Source organism: Drosophila miranda, chromosome 2 (genome assembly GCF_003369915.1).
Source record: "Drosophila miranda strain MSH22 chromosome 2, D.miranda_PacBio2.1, whole genome shotgun sequence".
Classification (NCBI taxonomy): Eukaryota; Metazoa; Arthropoda; class Insecta; order Diptera; family Drosophilidae; genus Drosophila; species Drosophila miranda.
In genome coordinates this window covers 12,442,732-12,465,430 of record NC_046675.1, presented here as the reverse complement: position 1 = coordinate 12,465,430, position 22,699 = coordinate 12,442,732, and the positions used below count along the sequence as shown (strand labels likewise).

The window sequence follows — 22,699 nt, the reverse complement described above, 5'->3', positions numbered from 1 at the left end:
ATCCAATCTTGTAGAAAATTGATTCATAATTCGGATAAAATTATGTGGGCATGGCTAAATGTTCTATATAGCTACTAATATTCGGCGGAATATCAAAAGTAAGGAATATGTATAATAAAACTTGAAATCGTCAGTATATTTACGGTATATTTTAGAAATGAGACGGTATATTTTGGTATATTTCTGACGGTCGGTGGGTATATTTTACCGATAAGTCCGCGGTCACACTGACATAAAATTCTACCGCGCACGATGAAACAACAAAGAGTGTCGAAAAAAAATTCAACGAGAGCGCGGGAGCTCGTAGAAATTAATTAATTTTGAACAGAACGGCGACTATGCGCTCGCGTGTGTGTGTGTGTGTGCGTATGCGGGACCGTAGCGTGAGCGTAAGCGTAAGCGGAGATTATTAGCTGAGCGGCAGCGGCCAACTCCCCAAATGAGAACAAATTGAAAAAACAGTGCTAAATGCTGTAGTAAAACTAATAAAACGAAAGCCATTGTGCAATAATAAGTGTACGAGTTTTGTCCCCATTTGTTATTAATTAGTTATCGGTATGAAGAAAATGCCAGAAACCGAAATTCAACTACGTGTTGATTAATTTGTTATTTTTTGTTTTCTGCAAACGAAAGTCCATTTGTTGCTGCATGTGTGCGTGTTCCCCCTTGTTCGTGTAAGCGTAAGCGTGATCGTGATCGCGACCGAGAGTGTGTTGGTGGTAAAAGTTGGCGAAAATAGCAACAAAAGCGCGACAAGATGACTACTGTGTGGAGCGATTGCAATGCTAAGCAAGCATTCGGCATTGGTGAGTGTGAAAAGGTTTAAAGCATGGCCATAAATTGACTAGAATATAGCGCCAAAAATAATGTTTAAACAAAGTGCTGCTGCGGTGTAAACAACCGTAAATGATTGTCTATGAACTGTTTCGATTGTTGTTTTTTTTTTGGCTGTGGCTGTGGGTCTGTGGCGACGGCTTCTTCCCAGAAACCCGCCTACACGCGGTGCGCTCTCTCTCTCCTCCACCCTCTCTTGATTCTAGCTGTCGTTCAGCGCTCTCTTCCCCCCTGCTGTGCTGGCTGCGTTTTGTACGGTAACTTGTTGCACCTTCTCGCTTGCACTCGCTGGCCATGTGGTCGACTGCGCTCTCCTATTTCTCTCACACACCAATTTCGTTTTTCTTTCAATTTCATCCTGTTTTCCCCAGCCTCCTCCCGTCCCGCCGCCGCCACCGCCGCTCATTCAACACTAGCACAGAGTTCTGAGATTTGCTCTTGAAACGAAAACCTGTTTTCTATCATCTGCCTCTGCCTGCCTACCTCCCATGTGCACTCAGTTGCAACGCGACTGCAACCCAAGCATCCATATCCATTGTCTCTACACATCTTTGTGTGAGTGTGTGTGTGTGCGTGTGTGTATGTAAGACAAATCCCAGCCTATTCATTGGCAGTGACCATGAAATATCTAATCGTGACCCGTTTTACGTACGAGTACGTGTGAATTTTTTTTATAGTTCGCGGCACATTCGCTTTGTTGACCTTTTCTACGCCTGTGCAATGTGATGATCAATAGATATGACATGCTGGGGGTTGGGCAGGGCAGCACTACAGGTAGACTACGGGAATTTAGTGGAGTGGTGGGACAGGTAGAATGGAACAGTGGAGTGGAGTGGAATAGAAAACCCACTCAAATGCACGATATCTGTCGTAATCAGTTAACACTCGAACGGAGCACCGTCCATCATTGTTTGTTTGCACTTGTTATTTACACATGTTTGCATTTGCCTCTGCATTTGCCGCCTGGCTGTCCCTTTTTTGTGCGTGTTTACGTTTGTACTTACTGTCGAAATCATTTCGCGTACTTAATACCCCTCCAGTCACCCACTAACGCCACCACCAACCCTACCACCCGTACAGTTACCGTTCCGCTGCAGGGCGTGGTCAGGTGCGGGTACAGTGGGGGTTCAGTAATTCGAACTGGGCTTTTTTTCTAATTAAAAAATTTATTATAACCAATTTTGCGGTTCAATTCGACTAAAGTGTGACCACTGTACTCTTAAAATGTAATCTAACGTTGCCTTCTCTGATACGTTATTGGAGGAGTGTGCCAGAGAGGGGGGGATAGAGGTTGAGAGATAAGTTGGAAGACGGCATTGAGCTGCGATTTCGGTTTTTGTAATGCGAAATTCCTTCGAATTTTGTGCGCCCTTCCCTAACAGTAATTCCTTTCTTAGACCGCACCACCCCCCTCCACCACATTGCGTGCAATAGCCCTCGTATTTAACTGTTTATCAGCAGCCGTTTGATGTATTCTCTTGTCTTATCGCAGTTCTTTTTTTGTATTTCGTTTGCTCTTTTTGTTGCCTCTGCCTTCGCCTCTGCCTCGCCCGGCGTCTTGAAAGTTTCAACAACCCAGCTACAGCTGTATTGAGGATTGCAGCGCGATAAACAAGACATTTGTTGTCCCACATTTGACAAAAGTTTGTTCAACATTATATATGTACATACAAACAATACATATATTGGCAAATCTGCTAGGGTGGGGACTTTTGGTGGGTTGGGGGAGAAAGAGGTGTCGTCTGACCCATTGCTTATTCATTAGAGTTAATTTCCATTTATTGAATAAAGTGCGATAAAGATTTAGTAATCGCTTTATCATTTTATGGGCCGCAATATGGGTGTTGGTTATGGCATTAAATATGAATATATGCGTGTACATGTGTAAATATGTACGAGTGTTTGTGAGTGGGGTTGAGCGTATGCTAAATTAAAATGAACTCAAAGAGTGCTCTCTGCCTCCTGCATAGCGGGAGTACACATACGCATACACACACACAGAATATACACACATCCCGCTCTATCCTGAGGATGCCTTGTGGCTGGCAACGACATCTTCACTACTCTACTCCACTGTTCATTGCCTTTAGTGGGACTGGGACTGGGACTGGGACTAGTGCACCTGCAACTCTCCACATCTGCACCTCTCCCTCTCTTTCTCTCCCACTCCCTTTATGTATTTACACTTGGCTCAACAGTGCCTGGCGGGTGGGGCGGTAGAGGGAGTACATTCTACTTTTAAATTTGAAAAGCAACAACAACAAAAAAGAGCCTTAATAATAAATACAACAACACGATGAAACGAGACGAAGAGAGACGAAAAGGCGGAGCGGAAGAAGAAGCAGAGCTGACGTAAAACTTAATGATGCTTGGGAGCCGGGAAATGTGTGTGTGTGTGAGTGAGTGAGCGAGAGGGAGGGAGTAAAGAGGAGTAGTTTTCTGTGATTTTTAGAGTCTAGCTTTTCTCGATTTAATTAAAATTTTCCAGCTCGTTGGTCTTAGCCGATGCATGCTAATGCCCTCTGATTTGCATAATTGCCAAAACGCTTTCCCTTTTCCATTTCCCCCAAGTGAAAACTTCGATGGCCACTGACCAGGAAATGGGAGAAAAGCTGTGATCTTTCGTGTCTGTGGGTGGTTTTAGTTCTTTCATTTCAAAGTCAGTGCGGGGCTGGATTTGGGGGAGAAGAAGAGTCCCCCTACCTCCCAGCTATTGTTGTTATCGTGTCTCGTGTCTGATGTCCGCAGCCCTCAATCCCCCTCCCTGGCGTCATCTGCATCATTGTTTGTCTTGCTGACTCAGAAACGGAAAGACTCATCCAACAGAGGAGGCGTCGACGACTCCCCGCCTTGGATTACAAATAGATTGGGCAACAACTTCCACACATCCACACATCATCAACTTGGACCACAGAGCCCACCCCCATGTAACCCTCCTCCAATTTCCATTTCCACCACTTGCAACGAATCTCTGCTTTCCGTTTTGCAATCAAATTGATACTCAATCTGCCTCCCTCCCTCCCTGCCGACCCACCCCCCGAATCAGAGAATGTCCCATCGCTGGGGGACTCTCTCCTCTCCTCATGCTAATTGGCCAAATGCTATCTTCGATTCGTTGCTGAAATTGCTTAATTAAACATAAATTGCCGGGCAGAGAGCAGTTGCTCGTTCCATCCGATTCCGATCGAGAAAGTGGCCCGGCAGAGGGTGTGTCTGTGGGAGGCAAAGGAGGAGGTTGTGTCATGGAGGCAATGCGTCATCATTGAATGCAAGCGAAAACTGGTTTCAGTTGGATTTCAAAGTACATCATAAAAATGTTAAGGTTACAAAGGTTATCCGCATACCTTCTGGAAGTGGATACCTCCTTCCCTACCCCCGCCTCAAATGCCATAAAAACCCAGCAGATTCTACATTGTCTTCAAGTGATTTTTATCAAATACCCCCACCACCACCAAATGGGTCAAGTTTGTGTTTACATTTCCTTTTTTCATTTTTTCTTTTTTTTTTTGTGGAGAGGCACCGCAGTTTTTTATGGCCCTGCTGTTGTTGCTCTGTAATAATAATTTTGTTTTTTTTTGTCTTTTATCAGCATTCTTTTCTTTTTGTTTGGTTTCTAATTTTTTGCTGCCTGTTTTTTACGACCGCCGCGACATTAACCGGTAACCGTTTTAACCAAAAGGCAAGACTCGGGTTTTTTGGATTTATGTGCCATCAAATGTTATCTGGAAAATGGGTTCGTTTGGGCACTGTACCCAACCCCACATACCCGACATTCCCTACAATCAGCATGCAACAAATTTGTTTAATTTTTAATGTTTTCTTAAATATTTGCTGTGTAAATTGTAATATAATTGTCGGCAAGGTAGGGGAATGAGTGCTTCAAGTTCAATCTGTAACATTATTTGAAGCTTTGGCTCAAGCTCTAGCCTGCGACACTCCATCTCCTTCTGCCCATCAGGCCTTACGGGCGGTCGCTCTCTTGAGCCTTTAGCTTAAGCTCTAGCCTGCGACACGTCATCTCCTTCTGCCCTGCAGGCCTTACGGGCGGTCGCTCTCTTGAGCCTTCAGCTTCTCTGAGAGTAGCAAACTGATCAGCAATCGATTTCAAAGAGTGCAAATTACACACAATTTATTAGCTCCCCTTCCACAAAATTAAAATTAATTTATTCGTGGAAAGCACACACACACACACACAAGCACACGCACAGAATTTTTCTAATTATAAATTCTAGCCAACATCTCCAATTAGCAGCATTCCAAAACCCTCTCTCTTCCCGCACTTTCAATTATTTCAACTAAACAAACAATAGAGTACCCGTACCCGTACAAGGTATGTAGGAGAGGGGGATTTGTGTTCATGAATCCCCTCCTAAATTCACACTCGAGATCTTCCCAGTGAGAGAAGAAGTATCGTTCTGAGTGTATAATTAGTCAATCCCCCAGGGACATGCCAGCAACTACAATGCATATGTATAACATAACTGATGAGAATCGTTATAATTAACCCTCGAAAATATACACCAGAAATTGGGCAATTATACGTTTAAAATACGTACAGATATAGATATAGAAGACGCTTAGCTCATAGAATCTACGTAGTACTTATCCTACAAAACTGAGAGAGAGAGAGAGAGAGGCAGAGGCAGAGGCAGAGGCAGAGAGAACAAGCTTTTAGACACGGTAAATGTACATATATGTATTTGCATATGTGTATATGAACATATATAGCCATAAAGAATCTTCTCTGAGCGCCGCGTGCTATTTAAACCTGAAATTTCAAAATGAGCCAAGTCGCTGTCGTCTGTCCAGTCACCATCACCAGTCACGATCATACTTTATGGGGCTCTGGCTCTGAGCTCTCCAAAGCGCTGACTGCGACGCCAACTTCGACACCAATTGATGACGAAGCGCCACTGCTGTTGTTGTGGTTATGTTTTTGCATACCCAGTAATTATCGCAAAATAAAAGGGTACATGAATGTCACACACAGAAGAAACACTGTCCTTGTTTCCCTTTCAGTTGAGAAGTTTTTATCTAAGAATATAATACAAATAATTAGAAGATATTCCCATGAATTATTATTTAAACACACACTTTATAAGGTATCACATAGTCGCATCTCTTAGTGTGTTTTTTTTTTGTATTTTGTGTTCTGTTCTTTCTTTGGATATCCCTCTTTTATTGTTCTGCTTCATTATCTAGGAAACATTTTGCGGGAGGCGTGCCAGGAGGGGGCCACACTTTGTTCACGTGCTGTTGGGGGCAGTCACGTCTCCCCATCACCCATCGCTCCCCCTCTCTCTCTCTCTCACCCGCCTGTACAACTGCAGCTGCATCCGCTGCAGTTTCAACGAAGCAGACTTGTGCATAATTTTTGTTTGGTTTACCTGCCTGTTGAGTGTTGCCCGATTTGCTTGTCTGTATTGGCCCTCTGTATTGTACACTTTTTCTCTCATTTCCCATGACCATTGAGCCGTGTCCCACCCCCTATCCCTATCCCTATCCGTTTTGCGTATTTATAGCTCTCGGAAACTTGTGCATTTCATTATTATTTATGATTGTTTCCGTTAGTCAACGAGTTTGAACAAGTGAATGCAGGAAAGAGACTTGGGATAGGCCTCGACGCCTGGCTTATTATCGGTTAACTGGAGGGAAGGAAATGGGCACGATTCAATGAGGTTTTTTGATAATTCTACCACTCCTCCACTCTAGTTCTGTCTCCTCTCCCTCTCTGGGGTCAAACAAGGTGTGTCGACGCGTCCCCTTTGCATTCCCACTCCAACTGCGACTCCGACGACTCTGAGTGATTGCCTGACCGCAGCGTTAACGTAGCAGCGGCTGGTGATGATTCATTTGCCATTTCCAAGTAATTTTTTACTTGCGCATAAGTAGCCGCAAAAAGCAGAAACCAGAAGCAATATCAAAATCAATTCCATTTAATTTTGCTATTTTCATTGCAAAGAGTTGAATTCCAAAATTTCCTTGTGCTCCATTTGTATGTGAAGTGAGAATGAGAAACTTTCCAGACCTGGCTGGATAGCTCTCCTAGAAGAGGCTCTCGCTCAACTGGTTTCCAGCAATTGACCCAGTCCCACTCGCAGTCAACTTTCCACTCAATTGGACAGGCGAAAAGTAACAGAAGAACAGACACGGTCGCTCTCTCTCCCACTCTGCCAAACGAAATCAAATTAAAAGCAAAAAGCAACAACAACCCAAGTGACAGACAAATCGCAGACTCTCTTATCTTCGCGCACACACACACACACACACACACACAGAATTACCTTTTGCAAATCGTCACTCTTTCCCACTCTTCTACTATCATGCAAGCGCATAAGCAGACAAAGCGTCACAGAACAACAACAACAACAACATCGGGTGTTACCTTTAGCAGCGCTGTTGTTCTTGTTGCTGTCGCTTTAATGTGCTGTGGAGGTCGTTCTCGCTTTATTTCGCTTGTTATGCTTTTCATCAAGCAGAGAGGCGGCCCGCGGCAGAGCATCGGTCATTGGACCGTGGAGGATGTTGCTGTTGTTATTGTTGTTTTTTCTTTTGCTTTTGCTGTCGTTGCGCAGCCGCCATCGGCACCACCCAGAGAGCGTGCCGCGCGAAGAAGCGGCTTAACTTTGTTTTCAATTACACTTTCTCATAGAAGCTTATGACTTTGACCAAAAGACCAGAAAACGAAGACCGTTTGAAGATATTAATTAAAACCTTAACACGCACTGAACCTGTTTTTCCACCGATTGATTATTAATGAAGGTATTCCGCTAGACTGGAAGGTGGGTTGTGGGAAGAGCGGGACAAATAGATGCTTCCTTGTGCCTTCCAAGTAGTGTTGGTAAATAACTTTTTACTAGTGCGATGTTTCGGCGATGTTTGGCTGTCTCTTTCTCTCAGTCTAGACTTTCAGCAAGGGTATCAAACGCTTCGGTACTCCAATCATCCGACGCTTTCTTTCTTATTGTCTTTTATGCTTGACAGCGGCCCATCGGTTAGTGCATCCCCACCACAATTTATGTATTTATTATATGGCATATCTGAAAACTTGCACTATCAACCAAGGAGGAAGTACATACAAACATACATACATATGCCGGAGACGATGACGATATCGTCGTTGCGTTCCGTTGCGTCGCTTCGAGTGAAAACTCGCTAGTTGGTATGCCTCATCTAAAGCTGAAGCTGCACCATATCTTGCACAGAAGTACGAAAAAGGGAATTTCCTCAAAGTGAATGAACAGGAATCAGAGGGCTATAGGGAGATCTAGCAGTTGGACATTGTGTAATACCTACATATCTCGTCTTCCATTTGGTTAAAAATACATTTCCCTTTCTCGAATGCAAATGCGTCTCAGAAATCTGGGCTTATCGGGTTGCCCCGCTTTGAGGAAGCGGCTGCCAATCCGATTCCCAATTGCGTTTCTGGTTCAAATCGTATTCGTAGTTAGATCTCACGTAGAACAGAATGGTCTCTGCTGCGGAAGCTGTTCGGTTTATCAAATATCCCATCCGCTGTGGGGCGCGCACAGAGCGACAGCTCCGACAGTTTCCGATGATTAGCGATGATTCCCCCACTGTGGGGTGACGCTGACACAGGGGTTAATTGATAACCTTCCGCTCCCGTTGATGTCGCGGCCCAGATACGGATAGGTAGGTGAGCGCTGCTGATTCTGATTTTTGCTGCGATTTCGCTCAGTCCACCGCCACTCGAGTGCTGGGCAAGGCACTGGCTGCTTCTCTATATAGCAACCCACAGGTCTCTGAAGTGTTGTTTTCCTTTCATTTGACACTAATTTTGATTTATACATATATTTTTTGTTCCTATTTGCAGCAAAGTGCAATTTCGATCAGGAGAGGAAGCCGCATCGCTTAAACCTGGACGTGGGCGATGCAGTCATAATACTCAAGGAGACCACCCACTGGTACTACGGCTACAGGCAAAAGTGAGTGTAAAACAAAAGATTATATAAGCAATGAATGGTCTCATCTGAAGACTCTTACGAGTCAGAGCAGAACAAGAACGAGTGAATAGTACTGTGCTGTAATCATCATAGTAAGAGCTCGTTTTGTATCTGAATCTCAGTATCTAAATATGGCTATAGCTCTGTCTGCTACCACAGTCCTCGTAACAGAAGATTTTCGGATTCCACGGGTATGCTATAGGCTCTATTGCATATACTGGATGTATCTACATGTCCTATGGCCTATTATTTTGGAATACTTTCAATCTATATTTATCTAGATCTTAAATTTGATCGATAACTTCGAGAACTTATACATTTTTGGGTGAATATTTTATAGATTATATAAATTATAGATAACGTCCATAAATTATCGATAACTTCGATAAATTATACATTTTTGGGCGAATATATTATAGATTATATAAATAATAGATAACGTCCATAAATTATAGCGATCATTTCGATCATTTCGATCAATAAGCAATGTTTTGCATCGATAAATTACCAACAACTGCGATCCAGTTAACTATTTCCTCTTTAAAACATTCCAAATCGATTGTGTTTTCGTGGCACTCAAAACGAATGTATCTGATCGCTTATTGGACGTTTTTGCTCAGCGAAAGAACCTCATTTTCACCATAAGGTTCCCGTAGTTAAGGAAGATGGGTATTCAAATGTTTTATTCCGCATTTTCTTTGACGAAAGGTACTTTAAATTCCTCGAAAACAAGCGGCATTAATTTGCTTTTGAGTAGATTGATGGCTACTTTTTTGTAATTCTGTAATCAACAATCAAGCTAGTAGATCTTTTCCCCGAGACTTTCACTGAAATCTCTCATTTCTGTCTAATGCATATTCATGAGCAGCGTTTGGGGGGAAAATACGGCTCGGATCTCCCAGCCAGACAGAAGACAGACAAAGTTCAGAAGCGGAAATGCTTGAAACACATTTCTCTCACATGCAACACCAACACCAAATCGTAGATCGTAAATCAGGTACACGAGCACCGCCCATTTGTTGCATGCATTTGATGCTGATGAGGCAGGCTGCTGTCTGCTGGCTGTATTCTTGTTTACTCCCGTGGATTGGATGGGATTGGATCGAATCGAATCGGCGATGCTTCTCTGTGTATTCCCAGACCCCTTCAATCCTTTTTGTGCCAACAGATGCCACCATATGTGGCACAGCAAACCAAAAGTCGCATCCCAAAAGATAAAGTTTTTTTTTTCATCCGCATTTCCAACATTCCACCATTCAATATTTGACCCTTTTGCTGTGCCCCTGCCCCTGCTTCTGTTTTTGGTTTGTTTGGGTTTTGTTTTTCTTTGAGTTTTTCCCATTTTTCGTTCGGGTTTCTGTTGGTTTTTATCTATAGACGAGTCTGTCTCGTCAGCAGTACACGGACTGACCGACAACCGGGGGTCTGTCTCCAGCCACAGCCACAGCCACAGTCTGTTATCGCATTGAAAGGCAAGGAGGGGGTGAGAGGGGAGAACAGAATTGACGAGAGCTGACCTTTTTCCATATTTCTGCTGACCCACAGTATGCCGCTACCCCCTCCAAGCCCCTGCTTTGCTCAGCAAACAACCGAAAACCCAAGCAAGATTCAGAGTCAGAGTCAGAGCCAGGGACAGATACAGATACAGAGATACAGAAACACTGAAGAAGATAAAGATACAGATACACTGATGGAAAGACCACAGAGCCACAGACAGATCTCTGGCGGATGGAAGACCAAATATTAATAAAGAAAGTAAATAAATAAATATACAAGAAAAAAAATAATCCATCGATCACAGTGGGAACTCGGGAGAAGAGGTTTTTTGTGTGTGTTTTTATTTTGATATATTTTGGGATTATTAAAGATACAAATTTTACCGAAAATCTTTCCCATCGTCTTAAATTCGTTCCACAGCAATCGATTGAAATTTTTTGTAAATGATGCAACATTTAATCGAAATTTGTTTTAAAATCTAAAATTAATCATATTTTCTCCACAATTTTGCTTCCTCCATGGCCCTGGTTTCACTGTAGTTACTGCGTATCCAACAGTTTTGTGTGGCACTTAAGAAATTCTCAAAGCGAGACCCTGATAACCCCTTTGCCCCCGAAAACTGTATGTTTAGTTTTCGGTTCAAATCTTCTGTTTGTTTCTCTTTCTCTCTCTTTTGTTGTTTATGGGAAATTATCAATTTTAATTGAGCATTTTCTCACGATTTTCCAATCGTAAATTAAGACTGAAAGGAGGGAGGAGGCTGAAATCAATTGGAAAATGGTCAATCAAGCTGAAGGTTAACTTTAGGTTGGTCGCCGCCTTAACCGATGATACCTGAACTGAAACTAAATGATGTATACATATTATGGGCCCTCTATATAAAGAATTACATATGTAGACCAGTCGAGAGCAGGTTTTTTGAATTTGAGCATCATGCACACGACATGTATTTTGTTTTTGGATTTTCGGCACCGAGAACCGTCAAGCTTCGTCAAGCACATGACATGTATTTTGTTTTGTTTTTCAAGTTCTTAGGAATTCTTTTTAGAAGCAATGTCAGCAGCGTCACGCGCACGTCATGTATTTTGTTTTTAGATTTTCGGCACAGAGAATCGGTTTCAGTCTCAGCAAAGGCTTCGTCAGGCACACGACATGTATTTTGCATTGTTTTTTAGTTCGTAGGATTCTCTTTAGCAGCAGTATTCTCTCTGCCGCGTCACGCGCACGACATGTATTTTGTTTTTGAAAGTCTTGGCCATTCTCTTTAGCCGCATTCGCTTTTCGAGTCAAACAGCAATGTGCCGCGTCATCTACACGACAAGTATGTTGTTTTTGGTTTTTTTTTTACTTCTTAGGCATTCTCTTTTCCCATTATGAATAAATCTCTGAGTAATGGAGCAGGAAAGTGCCCAGCGTTGAATATGCGAGAACCATTTTCTGAAGAGAGAGAGGGAAAACGCTAGAGGAGCACAATAAATGATGAATGAATGAAGAATGGAATGAAATGAAATGGAATGCCTGCCTGCTTTGGAGCAATTAAAGCGGGCCACCCCGCATGTCAAGCAACGAATTGAGGAATTGAGCCAAATTAAAGCATTCCATTTCCATTTGGCAGTGTCACACTTTGAGCGCACTTCCTCTGCCGTCCCCCCCCGACTGCAGTCGACACAGATACAGATACAAAATCAGCTTCAGCTTTAACTGGGGGCGCTCTGGGGTTGGGCAATTCATCAGAATCGCTGGATGGATGAAATTGTGTCAGATGCGAGTGTTTGGAGCCCACAGTGAAGCCTTTTGCTGCAAGGCAGCAGCAGAAGTGCTGCATTCAGAGAGCACCCACTGTAGCCGCACACACACGCACTGGCAATTTGTTGCATTGTCGTTGACAGCAGACAGTCCCTGCCTCCCTCCCTCCCTCCCTCCCCCATCTGCAGACCACATATTTAATGACAGACTCTTTGTGCCCTTCTTTCAGAGCCAAGGAAACGCGCGGCATATTTCCCAAGAGCTATGTGCATCTGTGCGAGTACAGCATTGTCAATGGGGAGTTCTGCATCCAGCGCACAGACATTGTCGAGGAGATCACCAAAGTGCTGCTGGAGTGGGGCGCCATAGCCAAGAGTTATTATTTGGTAAGCCCCAGAGCCCCACAAAAGGAGGAGCCAGTTCTTTAATGTGTCTCCATTTCTGTAGGCCACAAATCCGAGCTTTCAAAAGATACGCCGCAAGATGAACGAACTGAACAACAATCGAGCGGCCTTGATCTCTGGCAACCTGCCTCTGGATGAGGTGCGGAAAGTGAAGCTCTTGGCCACGGCCCAGATCGATACAGGGAACAAGATCCTCAGCCTGGACATGGTGGTGCGCGACGAGAGCGGGGACATACTGGACACGAACGCCATTTGCACCACAGAGCTGTACGAGCACCATGTCCACGCCGTCTCCCGCATAGAGAAGGCGAATGTGAGTAGGCCCCTACCCATAGCTCTCCCCATACTGATCTTCTGTGGTATTCCTCCCCCTGTAGCGCCTCTCAACGGAGCGTGGAACCACCCGCAGCCTCAACAAATACTCGCACAACATCCTGCTGCATGTGAATGCGTTTGTGTGCAAGTTCCAAGAGGATGCGGACCTGCTCTTCACCCTCTTCGATGGGGAGACGCACAAACCCATCAGCGAAAATTATGTCGTGAAGTGGTCGCGCACGGGCATTGCCCGGGACATCGAACAGATCGACAACAATCGGGTGCTCTTCACGGATCTCAGCAGAAGCGACCTGAACATTGCCAAAATGTATCTGGTGTGCTATGCCATACGCATCGGGGCGATGGAGGTCAAGGACTCCGCCGACTCGAAGCGCACCAGCATGAGCATAGCCAACAGTGTCCTCACAGCCGCCAGTCGGAAGCATTCGCAGCTGTCTGTCAGCTCCAACGGATCCGCGGGCAGCACCGGCGAGTACGTACTGCGACGGCCCTTTGGCGTCGCCTGCAAGGACCTGACGCCCATCATTAGCAAATCGGAGGACTATCGGGGCAACCTGGACCTGCCGTTCATCATGTGCGAGAAGGACACGCTGGACGGGACGCTGCGGAAGCTGATTGCCAACAAGGACATCGGGAAGATCGACTCCAAGATGGCCGTGACCATTGAGGTGCTGCGCGGCGACATCAAGCAGATCAAAGAGGACTTCCCCCGGCTGGTGCACAGCAACGTCCCAGTGGCCCGCAAGATGGGCTTCCCCGAGGTCATCCTCCCAGGGGATGTGCGCAACGATCTGTATCTGACGATCTGCAGCGGAGAGTTCGCCAAGACGGCCAAGAACGTGGAGGTGTCCGTGTGCGTGGCCAACGAGCAGGGCAGCCTCATGCCGGGCGTCATCAGCATGGGCGCCGGCCATCCGCCCATCGACGAGTACAAGTCGGTGGTGTACTACCACGAGGACAAGCCGAAGTGGCAGGAGACCCTCAAGATTCACGTGCCCATCGAGGACTTCAAGCAGTGCCATTTGCGGTTCACTCTGAAGCACCGCAGCAGCAACGAGCAGCGCGACCGGCAGGACAAGTCCTTCGTTCTGGCCTATGTGCGTCTCATGCAGGCCAATGGCACGACCATTCCGCAGGGCCAGCATGTCCTGGCCGTCTACAAGATCGATCACAAGAAGTACGACAAGTCGGATGCCAATTGCTACATGGAACTGCCGTCGACCCTGGCCGAGCTGCAGGGCACCAGACCCTCCAACAGTGCCATGACGCTCCTGCCCAAGGATCAGCTGACAATCGGGGTCAATCTGTGCAGCACGAAGCTCACGCAGAGCGGTAAGAGACCACGTTTACCCTTTCCGTAGCCACGTCCACTAATCATTCGATCTTTCCAGTGAGCCTTTTGGGTCTTCTGAACTGGTCTGCGCACAAGGAAACCCTCGAGCAGTCGCTCAATGCCCTGTGCTCAGTGCCCGGCGAGGAGGTGGTCAAGTTTCTGCAGGACATACTCGATGCCTTGTTCAATATTCTGGTGGAGAACGATCATCCGGAGAAGTACGATCAGCTGGTGTTCATGAGCATCATTCATCTGATCGAAACGGTGTCCGAGCTGAAGTACCAGCACTTTCTCACCGTCCTGGATGTCTACATCAACGAGAGCTTCTCCTTTACGCTGGCCTACACGTGAGTGCAGGACCCTCGATAGATTCAAACATTGGCTAATCCCCTTCTTTCAGCAAACTTATGGATGTGCTGCAGAAGAACATTAGCGATGCCATTGCCCCCCGAGAGAAAACCGCGGATGTCGAGGAGAGTGCAGAGGTGCGGCGCCTGTACAAGACCACGCGCTACCTGCACTACGTGATGAAGTTTGTGATCAGGTCGCGGGTGCTCTATGCGGAGATGAACTGCAACACGGACTATGTGGACTTTGCCACACGCCTGCAGGAGCTGTTGCGCATGTTCATCGACATGATTGGATGCCCGAGCAATCTGCTGAAGTCGGAGGGAGCCCTGCTCAAGAATCTGCACATCATAGCCACCGATCTGATGCAGGTCTTTGATCAAGTGCGATTGAGGTGTGTCTTCTAAAGTAGAACTTTAAAATGGGTTTGCTTTATTCTACTGTGTATTTCTTTTAGCGTTTCCATTGTCGAGATCTTGGAGAAGTTTCCGCCGCGCCGCTTGACGCAGTCCAAGATGGGCTGCATCAAGGATTTCGTGGAGACGAAGCTCTTCAGTTCGCCCAAGTGTCGGGCCATCCTGCTGCCGGTGTTCTGCAAACACATCAAGGACCATCTCGAGAGCAAAGAGGAGGTAGGTCCCCCCAAACAGAAGCCACTCCATTGCGTGTCATTTTGGGAATCCTTATGCATTTTGTTGTTAATCCTTAATCCGATGCATCCCCTTTTTCGGTTCGTTATTGTCCCCGAGACGCAAAATTAAAACATAACCCAACACATGATTGAGTCGATCCCTGGATCCGAAAGTGACTAACTTTAAAACAGAGCTTCTTCTACTTCTAATAATATTCCATAATTAAAATGCTCATTGAAAAACGAATACCAATACCATCATTGACATATCCCAGATATATGTGCATATATTTGGGTATCCGATCCATTCATCGTGACATGTGACTTGTGTTAATTTTGCTCCGAGTTTTAGTACGGAACTTAGCTTAGTATTAGTGTTTGGAACAAACTATTAGTTAGTATGTTAAGCATGTTGCATTTGCTTGAAGGTTTTTTGGCATGCGATTCAACTGTTTTTGATTGAATGATTGTTGTTCGTCTTCTATTGTTTACTGTTATGTTTTGTCCACGTCCTAGACTTAAGCACCCAAACCACCCATACAATATCATGTGTTTGTACAAAAGTAGTGATGCAAGGATCGTTTCATTCTAGCTAGAGATTTCTCTTTTTTTTGTTCTGTTTGTGTCTAGACTCTAGAGGGGCCGTTTTTAGATTAGTTTTGCACCCCCCACCACCCACTCTCATTGTCATCGTCATCGTTATCGTCCATTGTCCATCGTAGGAAATGCAATTTGCATTTGGCAACACTGCACATGAACACACACACACCCATACTCCACCAGATGGGTGCAGTCAATTCAAGCAGTGCACTCATACACACACTCACACACTTATCAACACATCCACCCAAGCCACGGACAAGAATCAACTGTGAATGTACCAACAACAACACACATATCCATGGAACGTGCGCTACTCTCTTGTGATCGCTCTCTCTCTCTCTCTTCTCACTGGCACCGTTGCACCGTATTAATGCGCCTCTCTCTCTCTGTATCTGACTCTTTCTTTCTCTTAATTTCATTGCAACTAAATGTTTTTCGTTTAAAATATTTGAAAAAAAAAAACAAAATATTTATTTACACACGCAAACCACACACACACACACGCACGCAACAAATCGTTGCTGTTGCTGGTGTTGCTGTGCTTTGCTGCATCGTTCTCGTTGTTGCTATCACACAAAAATCAATCCGCCTTGTACGCTAAAATAGGGAGACACGAAAACCGATATCTGGCAGCAAGAAAAGAATCTTTCGAAAGCCGCCAAAGTGCTCGGACAGTCGAAATCCCAACTGCACACGCGTGAAACTACTGCCAACAAAAAGGTAAACGATTAATTAAACTCACTCACAAATGCACTCTCACCCAGATCAGGTACTCCCTCCCCGCACTCCACTCCACTCGACCACTCAGCGGAAAGGGAGCATCTATCTGCTGCACCTGTAATTCTCTTGAACCCTTTGTTTTCATACCCCCCATATTGTTGTTGTACCCTTGCAGAGGATAACCCTCTACGATAAAGATATTTGTCTGTCTGTTTGTCGTTCTGTGCCTAAAACTATGCACAGATTCTTTGTTTCGCTGCAGTCTGGAAATAATAACCGATCTGCAAGGGTAACCAAGAGCTTCGGCACCCGAAGCTAGCCCTCTTCCTTTCTCTCTCTCTCGTGTTATTATGCTTACGCTAGCGCTTAAGTTCTCCCCTGCTCTCGCTCTTGCTGCTGGGCTTTTGGTTAAGTTCTGCAGCTGCAGGCTCTCGCAGAAGCTTTCGTCGTGGCCGCATCGCCCGCTAAGTTAAGCTTAAGTTTGTTTCGAGCTTTTTGACATGCAATGTTCGTGTTTTTTGCTCTCCCTTTACCTTTTTTTTAACTGCAACCGCAACGTTTATTTATGTTAATTATTACTTTAAAGCACTAATGTTAACAGTTAATAGAAAATTCTGCAAGGCAGAGACAGACAGACAGTCCGCACCGAGTCGGAAGCTCCCGGAAGCCGCGAAATATAATGATCCCCTGGCCCCCCACACACAGTTCTTCCATTACCCCGTTGAGATCTCCACTAACAGACTCTTCCATTGCCAGATTGCCGAGTGCATCAACATCATGAACAACATACTGAAGCTGCTGTACCGCACGGATGTGGGAGCCACCCACAATGACATTCGGGACATCATGATCATTCTGCTGCGCACCGTGATGAAGGCGGCCCACTCGCTGGACCGGGACACGGGGCTGGTGGGGAAGTTCTTTGCCATTATGCTGGGCATACTGCAGCGCATGGACGCTCAGCATTATGAGTACTTTGTCAAGGATCTGCATCAGAGGGGGGAGCTCAAGGACTTTGTCATCGAAATCCTGCTGGTGTTCGAGGAGCTGGTGTCGCCGCACCAGAAGGCAGTGTTCCCCAGGGACTGGATGGACATGATCATGCACCAGAACACGGTCATCCTGGGCGCCCTCAAGCACCTGAGCGTGGTCATAACGGACTACTTCCTGTGCCCCTTCGAGAAGCAGATCTGGTCGAACTTCTTCCAGTGCTCCATCGCCTTCCTGGTGCAGTCGCCGCTCCAGCTGAACGACTTCAACGACAACAAGCGGCAGATTGTGTTCGCCCGCTATCGCGACATTCGCAAGGACACGGCCATGGAGATCCGCAAGATGTGGTTCCAGCTGGGCCAGCACAAGCCCAAGTTTGTGCCGCAGCTGGTCGAACCGATTCTGGAGATGAGCATGATACCGGAGACGGAGCTGCGGCGCGAGACGATCCCCATCTTCTTCGACATGATGCAGTGCGAGTACTACAGCTCGCGGCTGGAGCTAGAGAGCTATGGCGACACCAAATACAACAATGCCCACCACAAGGGAAACTTTACGGAGTTCAAGACGGCCATGATCGAGAAGCTGGACATCCTCATTGGAGCAGGTGAGTGCTGGAGTGCGTTCCCAAAGTCCCTTACTAAATAATCGTCTTTCTCTCAGGCAAGGGCGATGCCGAGTACAAGCAGATGTTCGAGGAGATCATGCTGGAGCGCTGTGCCGCCCACAACACTTTAAACGTGGATGGGACCAGCTTTGTCCAGATGGTAACGCGTCTGATGGACAAGCTGTTGGAGTACCGCTTCATCATCCAGGACGAGAGCAAGGAGAACCGCATGGCCTGCACCTTCTCGCTGCTGCAGTTCTACTCGGAGGTGGACCTCAAGGAGATGTACATCCGCTACGTGTACAAGCTGTGCGCCCTGCACATGGAGTTCGAGAACTACACGGAGGCCGCCTTCACGCTGAAGCTGCACACCGAACTGCTGCGCTGGACCGACATGGAGCTGTCGCCGCAGTTGCGCAGCTATCGGCACAGCCTGTGCCGCACCCACAGGGACCTGAAGGAGGCCCTGTACTTTGAGATCCTGGAGTATTTCGACAAGGGCAAGCAGTGGGAGTGCGCCATCGACATGTGCAAGGTGCTGGCCCGCCAATACGAGGAGGAGATCTACGACTACATCAAGCTGTCGGAGCTGCTGAAGCGTATGGCGCAGTTTTACGAGAAGATCCTCAAGGAGCTGCGCCACAGCTGCGAGTACTTCCGCGTGTGCTTCTATGGGCGCGGGTTCCCGCGCCTCCTCCAGAACCGGGTGTACATCTTCCGGGGCAAGGAGTACGAGCGGCACAGCGACTTCTGCACTCGCATGCTGCAGCAGCATCCGCAGGCGGAACTCATGCAAACACTGGAGGCGCCCGGGGAGGACATCACACAAAGCGATGCCCAGTACATCCAAGTCAACAAGGTGGAGCCCATTATGGACTCGGCCTTTAGCAAGTTCCACGACAAGATCATCTCCAACGAGATCGTCAAGTACTACACCGCCAACAATGTGCAGAAGTTCCAGTTCTCACGGCCCTTCCGCGACAGCAGCGGCGGCGGCGATGATGTGCGAAACCTTTGGCTCGAGCGCACAGAGCTGATCACGCGCTTCCCCCTGCCCGGCATCCTGCGCTGGTTCCCCGTCGTCGAGTCCATCACGTTCAAGATTTCCCCTCTGGAGCGTGCAGTGGAGATCATGAAGGACACGAACCGGGACATTAGGCAGCTGGTAATCCTGCACAAAAGCGACGAGACGCTGCACATCAATCCGCTGAGCATGAAGCTCAATGGGATCGTGGATCCGGCCGTGATGGGAGGCTTTGCCAAGTACGAGGAGGCCTTCCTGACCGACGAGTATCTGGAGGAGCATCCCGATGACAAGGATCTGATCGAGGAGCTCAAAGAACTGATTGCCACGCAGATACCGCTGCTGGAGATAGCCATTCTGCTGCACCGACAGAAGGCCCCCGATAGCCTAAAGGCTATGCAGGAGCACCTGGAGAGCTGCTTCTCGGACATGCAGCAGCACGTGGAAACGCGCTACGGCCGGAAGACCTGTGACCTGAAGATCGAACGCGATTCGGTGGTGATGCGACGCACTAACTCCTTTCTGCCGGCCATCTTCGATGGCGGCTGCAATCGTTTGTCCGAGACCAGCATGGGATCCTCAGAGTAAGTCCAAATGCAGTCCCCCCATGCGGCTTACTAATTCCCAGTTCCCTTTCGCCCAACTGCAGCAGCGGACTGTCGAAGTCAACCATTCTGCCCAGGCCGCCGACCAACTCCATCAAGTCCACGCTGGCCAGCCTGAGTTTCAACACGAGGTGAGTGGCAGAGCCCCCCGGAATGAATGAATGAATGGAATGCACTCCCTCCTAACCAGAAACCTTTTTTAACTCTCTCTTTTATCGTGCTAATTGCTTGCTTTTAGTTTGAGAATTTAATTTGTATTTGATTTTGTTTTTATGATTAAATTTTACTTTTATTTTAACTTACGTTTTGTTGCTTTGCTGCTGCTGCTGCTGTTCCACCCCGCAGGCCCAGTTTGGGACACTCGCAAAGCACCAAGAGCAGCAAGAACAAGGACAAGACACCAGCCAAGCGGCGGTCCATGAAGAAGGTACAAAAACACTCGATAGCTTATCCCATCAATCATTAGTCTAACTCCAATCTCCCTTCTCCTCGTTCAGGATCGTGAGGCGCTTAGCTTTCCCAGCAGTCAATGGTATACGCCGCCATTGACCACCATTACCTCGACGCCCGAGAAGGAGATCAACACGTCAATAGGCTCGCTGGCCAGCGCTTCCAACAGCTCGTTGAGTGGCCCGAAAACACCAGATCCTCATGTGCTGACCGAGGAGGTGAAGTTTATAGGAAATAACCTTGTCCTACCCCATTTGCTAACGGAACTCCATTTTTAGCTCACACCAAAGCGGCCTCTGCGCTCCGAAAAGGAGAAGGAACGTCGCCTCTCTAGGCCTGCCAGCATTGCCACGCCCACGGCCAGCATCAAGAACTTCCCGAACGACACACGCTCCCTATCCGAGAGCAGTAATCGGAATTCAGTTGGTAAGCTTGACACCAGTCCACCTGTCCCGAAGGGATATACAACTCTCTGTTTTTTTTGGTGTCGCAGAAACCACAGATTCCACGTCGGAGGAGGACATTAGACCGCCGCCATTGCCGGCCAAGACACGCGACTCGACCGATTTCACAAGCCTGTCACACAACCTGGACTGGACACCGAATAGCTATGCGATGCTCAGCACTCAGACCAGCTTCACCAGCAACAGCAGCAGCACGGGCACGAGCACGACAATGACAAAGACCAGTATTACAAACAGCACGTACGAGTATCTGGAGGCCACGAACTTTAGCCTGGTGGGTGCCGGCGCCGCCTCACCAGATGCCAGTAAGCCGCGTCCCCCAACGCCGCCGCCGAAGCCATCGCGGCACAGCAAACACATTCCATAAGGGCGAGTTCTGCTCCCAGTGCAAGTGCCAGCAGCAGCAACAGCAACAGCGCCAGCGCCATATATACATATGTTCAAACGTTGTCGAGTGCCAAATATTCCTGTTACTACATACATATAGCATATAGAGAGCGTCGGCGGAGAGCAGCCCCAGCCAGAACGACCTTTGCCTCAACCACATTGACCGCCTACCAAATAGCCAACGGCAGAGAGCCGCAGAGCACGGAATCAAGTGTCTTAACGAACGATCAGATCAGATGTATCCGATAACTAATAATGTTTAGGTTAAACTTTGTGTTAAGTGTTTGAAATGATATTATGTTGAACATGTCATCATTTTCCGTTTAGTTTAGAAATTCGTCATGTAATTTGTTTTCGAACAAAGCCCCAAAAGCACCCACTACTTGTCTTCCACAAGTTTTAGATATCTTTATATATATATATATATTATATATGTACACGTATTTACATGTAGTCCATAATCAGAAGAGCGCCTGCTTCTGTCGGCAATTCGAAGGAACAAACAAGTGCCACAAATTTAATACACAATAAGCTTAAATCACGAGCATATGCATGCATGTCTACAATTTTATAAGACCAAAAACAAAAGGTTTTTTTAGCAAAATTATGTACGACGAGTACCACAAGTCAATTACGAAATACGAAATGCGATAAGCAAGTTTTTTAAATGTTTACATTAGAACAATTTTTTAAAGAAAGATCATGAACTATTTACACTGTTTTTAATGCGATTCAGAATATAGCCATATATGTATGTAATCCACTTGTCGCACTGCCACCGGAGTAGGTTCTCCGAGTGTGCATGTATTTTTAGTCGTAACGTGAACAAATCAAAATTTTATAATTTCATTATAATTAAACTACTCGTGTGTAATAACGTACGTATTTTGCGATCTGTGTATCGGCCAAAGATTAAGCAATAATAAATCTAATACCTAAGCGTACAAATCGTTCGATTTACTGCGCCAGTAACCTGTTCAGCAATATCTATCTCTTTCAGCTCTTTTTAGCACAGCAGAGAGAAACATCTTCAATACCCCTGCTTTAATTGGCGTGCATATTTGTCACCTTGGTTGAAATCCCTACCTGTGGAACCGCCACGTTAAATAAAGCTGAGTGATTTATTCTGTACCTCTAGTATATTGTATTTCTCATCAGGATAATGTTTCGATGAAGATGGATCACACATTTCAGTCCATTTATCTTCCGCTGAATTACCATGTGCTTTTAGCTTTTGTGTTCCAAGTATCCCTAGAAACCTGTATAGATAATTGAACCAAATAATATCCCTCTCCAAATTCTTCGACCTTGATGACACGCATTTTTATACCCGATACTCAAAATGAGTTTTGGGGTATATTAGATTTGTGGTGAAAATGGATGTGTCGTGTCGTGCAATGTTAGCGCCGTCTGGTGGAGGAGAGCCCTACTGACTATGTATCGGGTATAAATGTAGAGTTGCGGTCGCCGAAGCAACTCACAACGTTACCCCTCGTTCTTCCTCTGACTGTTGTATAAGTTGCTCTAACAGTATCAGCAAACAACATAATTTGTATCAGTGATATTATTTTATAATGAAAAATACAATCCTAACTGTAATAACATTAAACTCCCGATATACCCCTGAAAACTATTATTCCGCAAGGAGTACCTAAAGACCCAGAATGAGCAATGAAATTATTTACTTACCCATCCAAGCTTAAATACTACTTACATAAATTAACTGCGAACAGTTCAACGTCAGTGGATAGTACCC

The 22,699-nt window shown here is 46.3% G+C and overlaps 1 protein-coding gene across 2 annotated transcripts; it reads left to right on the top strand.

Moving 5' to 3' along the window:
* The first annotated feature begins 238 nt into the window (after positions 1-238).
* Positions 239-21,887, top strand: LOC108155689 (dedicator of cytokinesis protein 1). 2 transcript variants are annotated; one of them, XM_017286661.2, is made up of 16 exons: positions 239-806; positions 8,669-8,780; positions 12,271-12,427; positions 12,489-12,758; positions 12,823-14,113; positions 14,173-14,461; positions 14,515-14,856; positions 14,920-15,094; positions 16,303-16,416; positions 17,173-18,013; positions 18,070-19,621; positions 19,687-19,773; positions 19,988-20,069; positions 20,140-20,310; positions 20,371-20,518; positions 20,586-21,887. In XM_017286661.2, exons 1-16 carry the CDS (start codon positions 758-760, stop codon positions 20,921-20,923), a joined length of 6,018 nt encoding a protein of 2,005 aa, XP_017142150.1. In that variant the 5' UTR covers positions 239-757; the 3' UTR covers positions 20,924-21,887. The 2 variants fall into 2 exon arrangements, with proteins under 2 accessions (XP_017142150.1, XP_017142151.1); XM_017286662.2 differs by lacking the exon at positions 16,303-16,416.
* Positions 21,888-22,699: the final 812 nt, after the last annotated feature.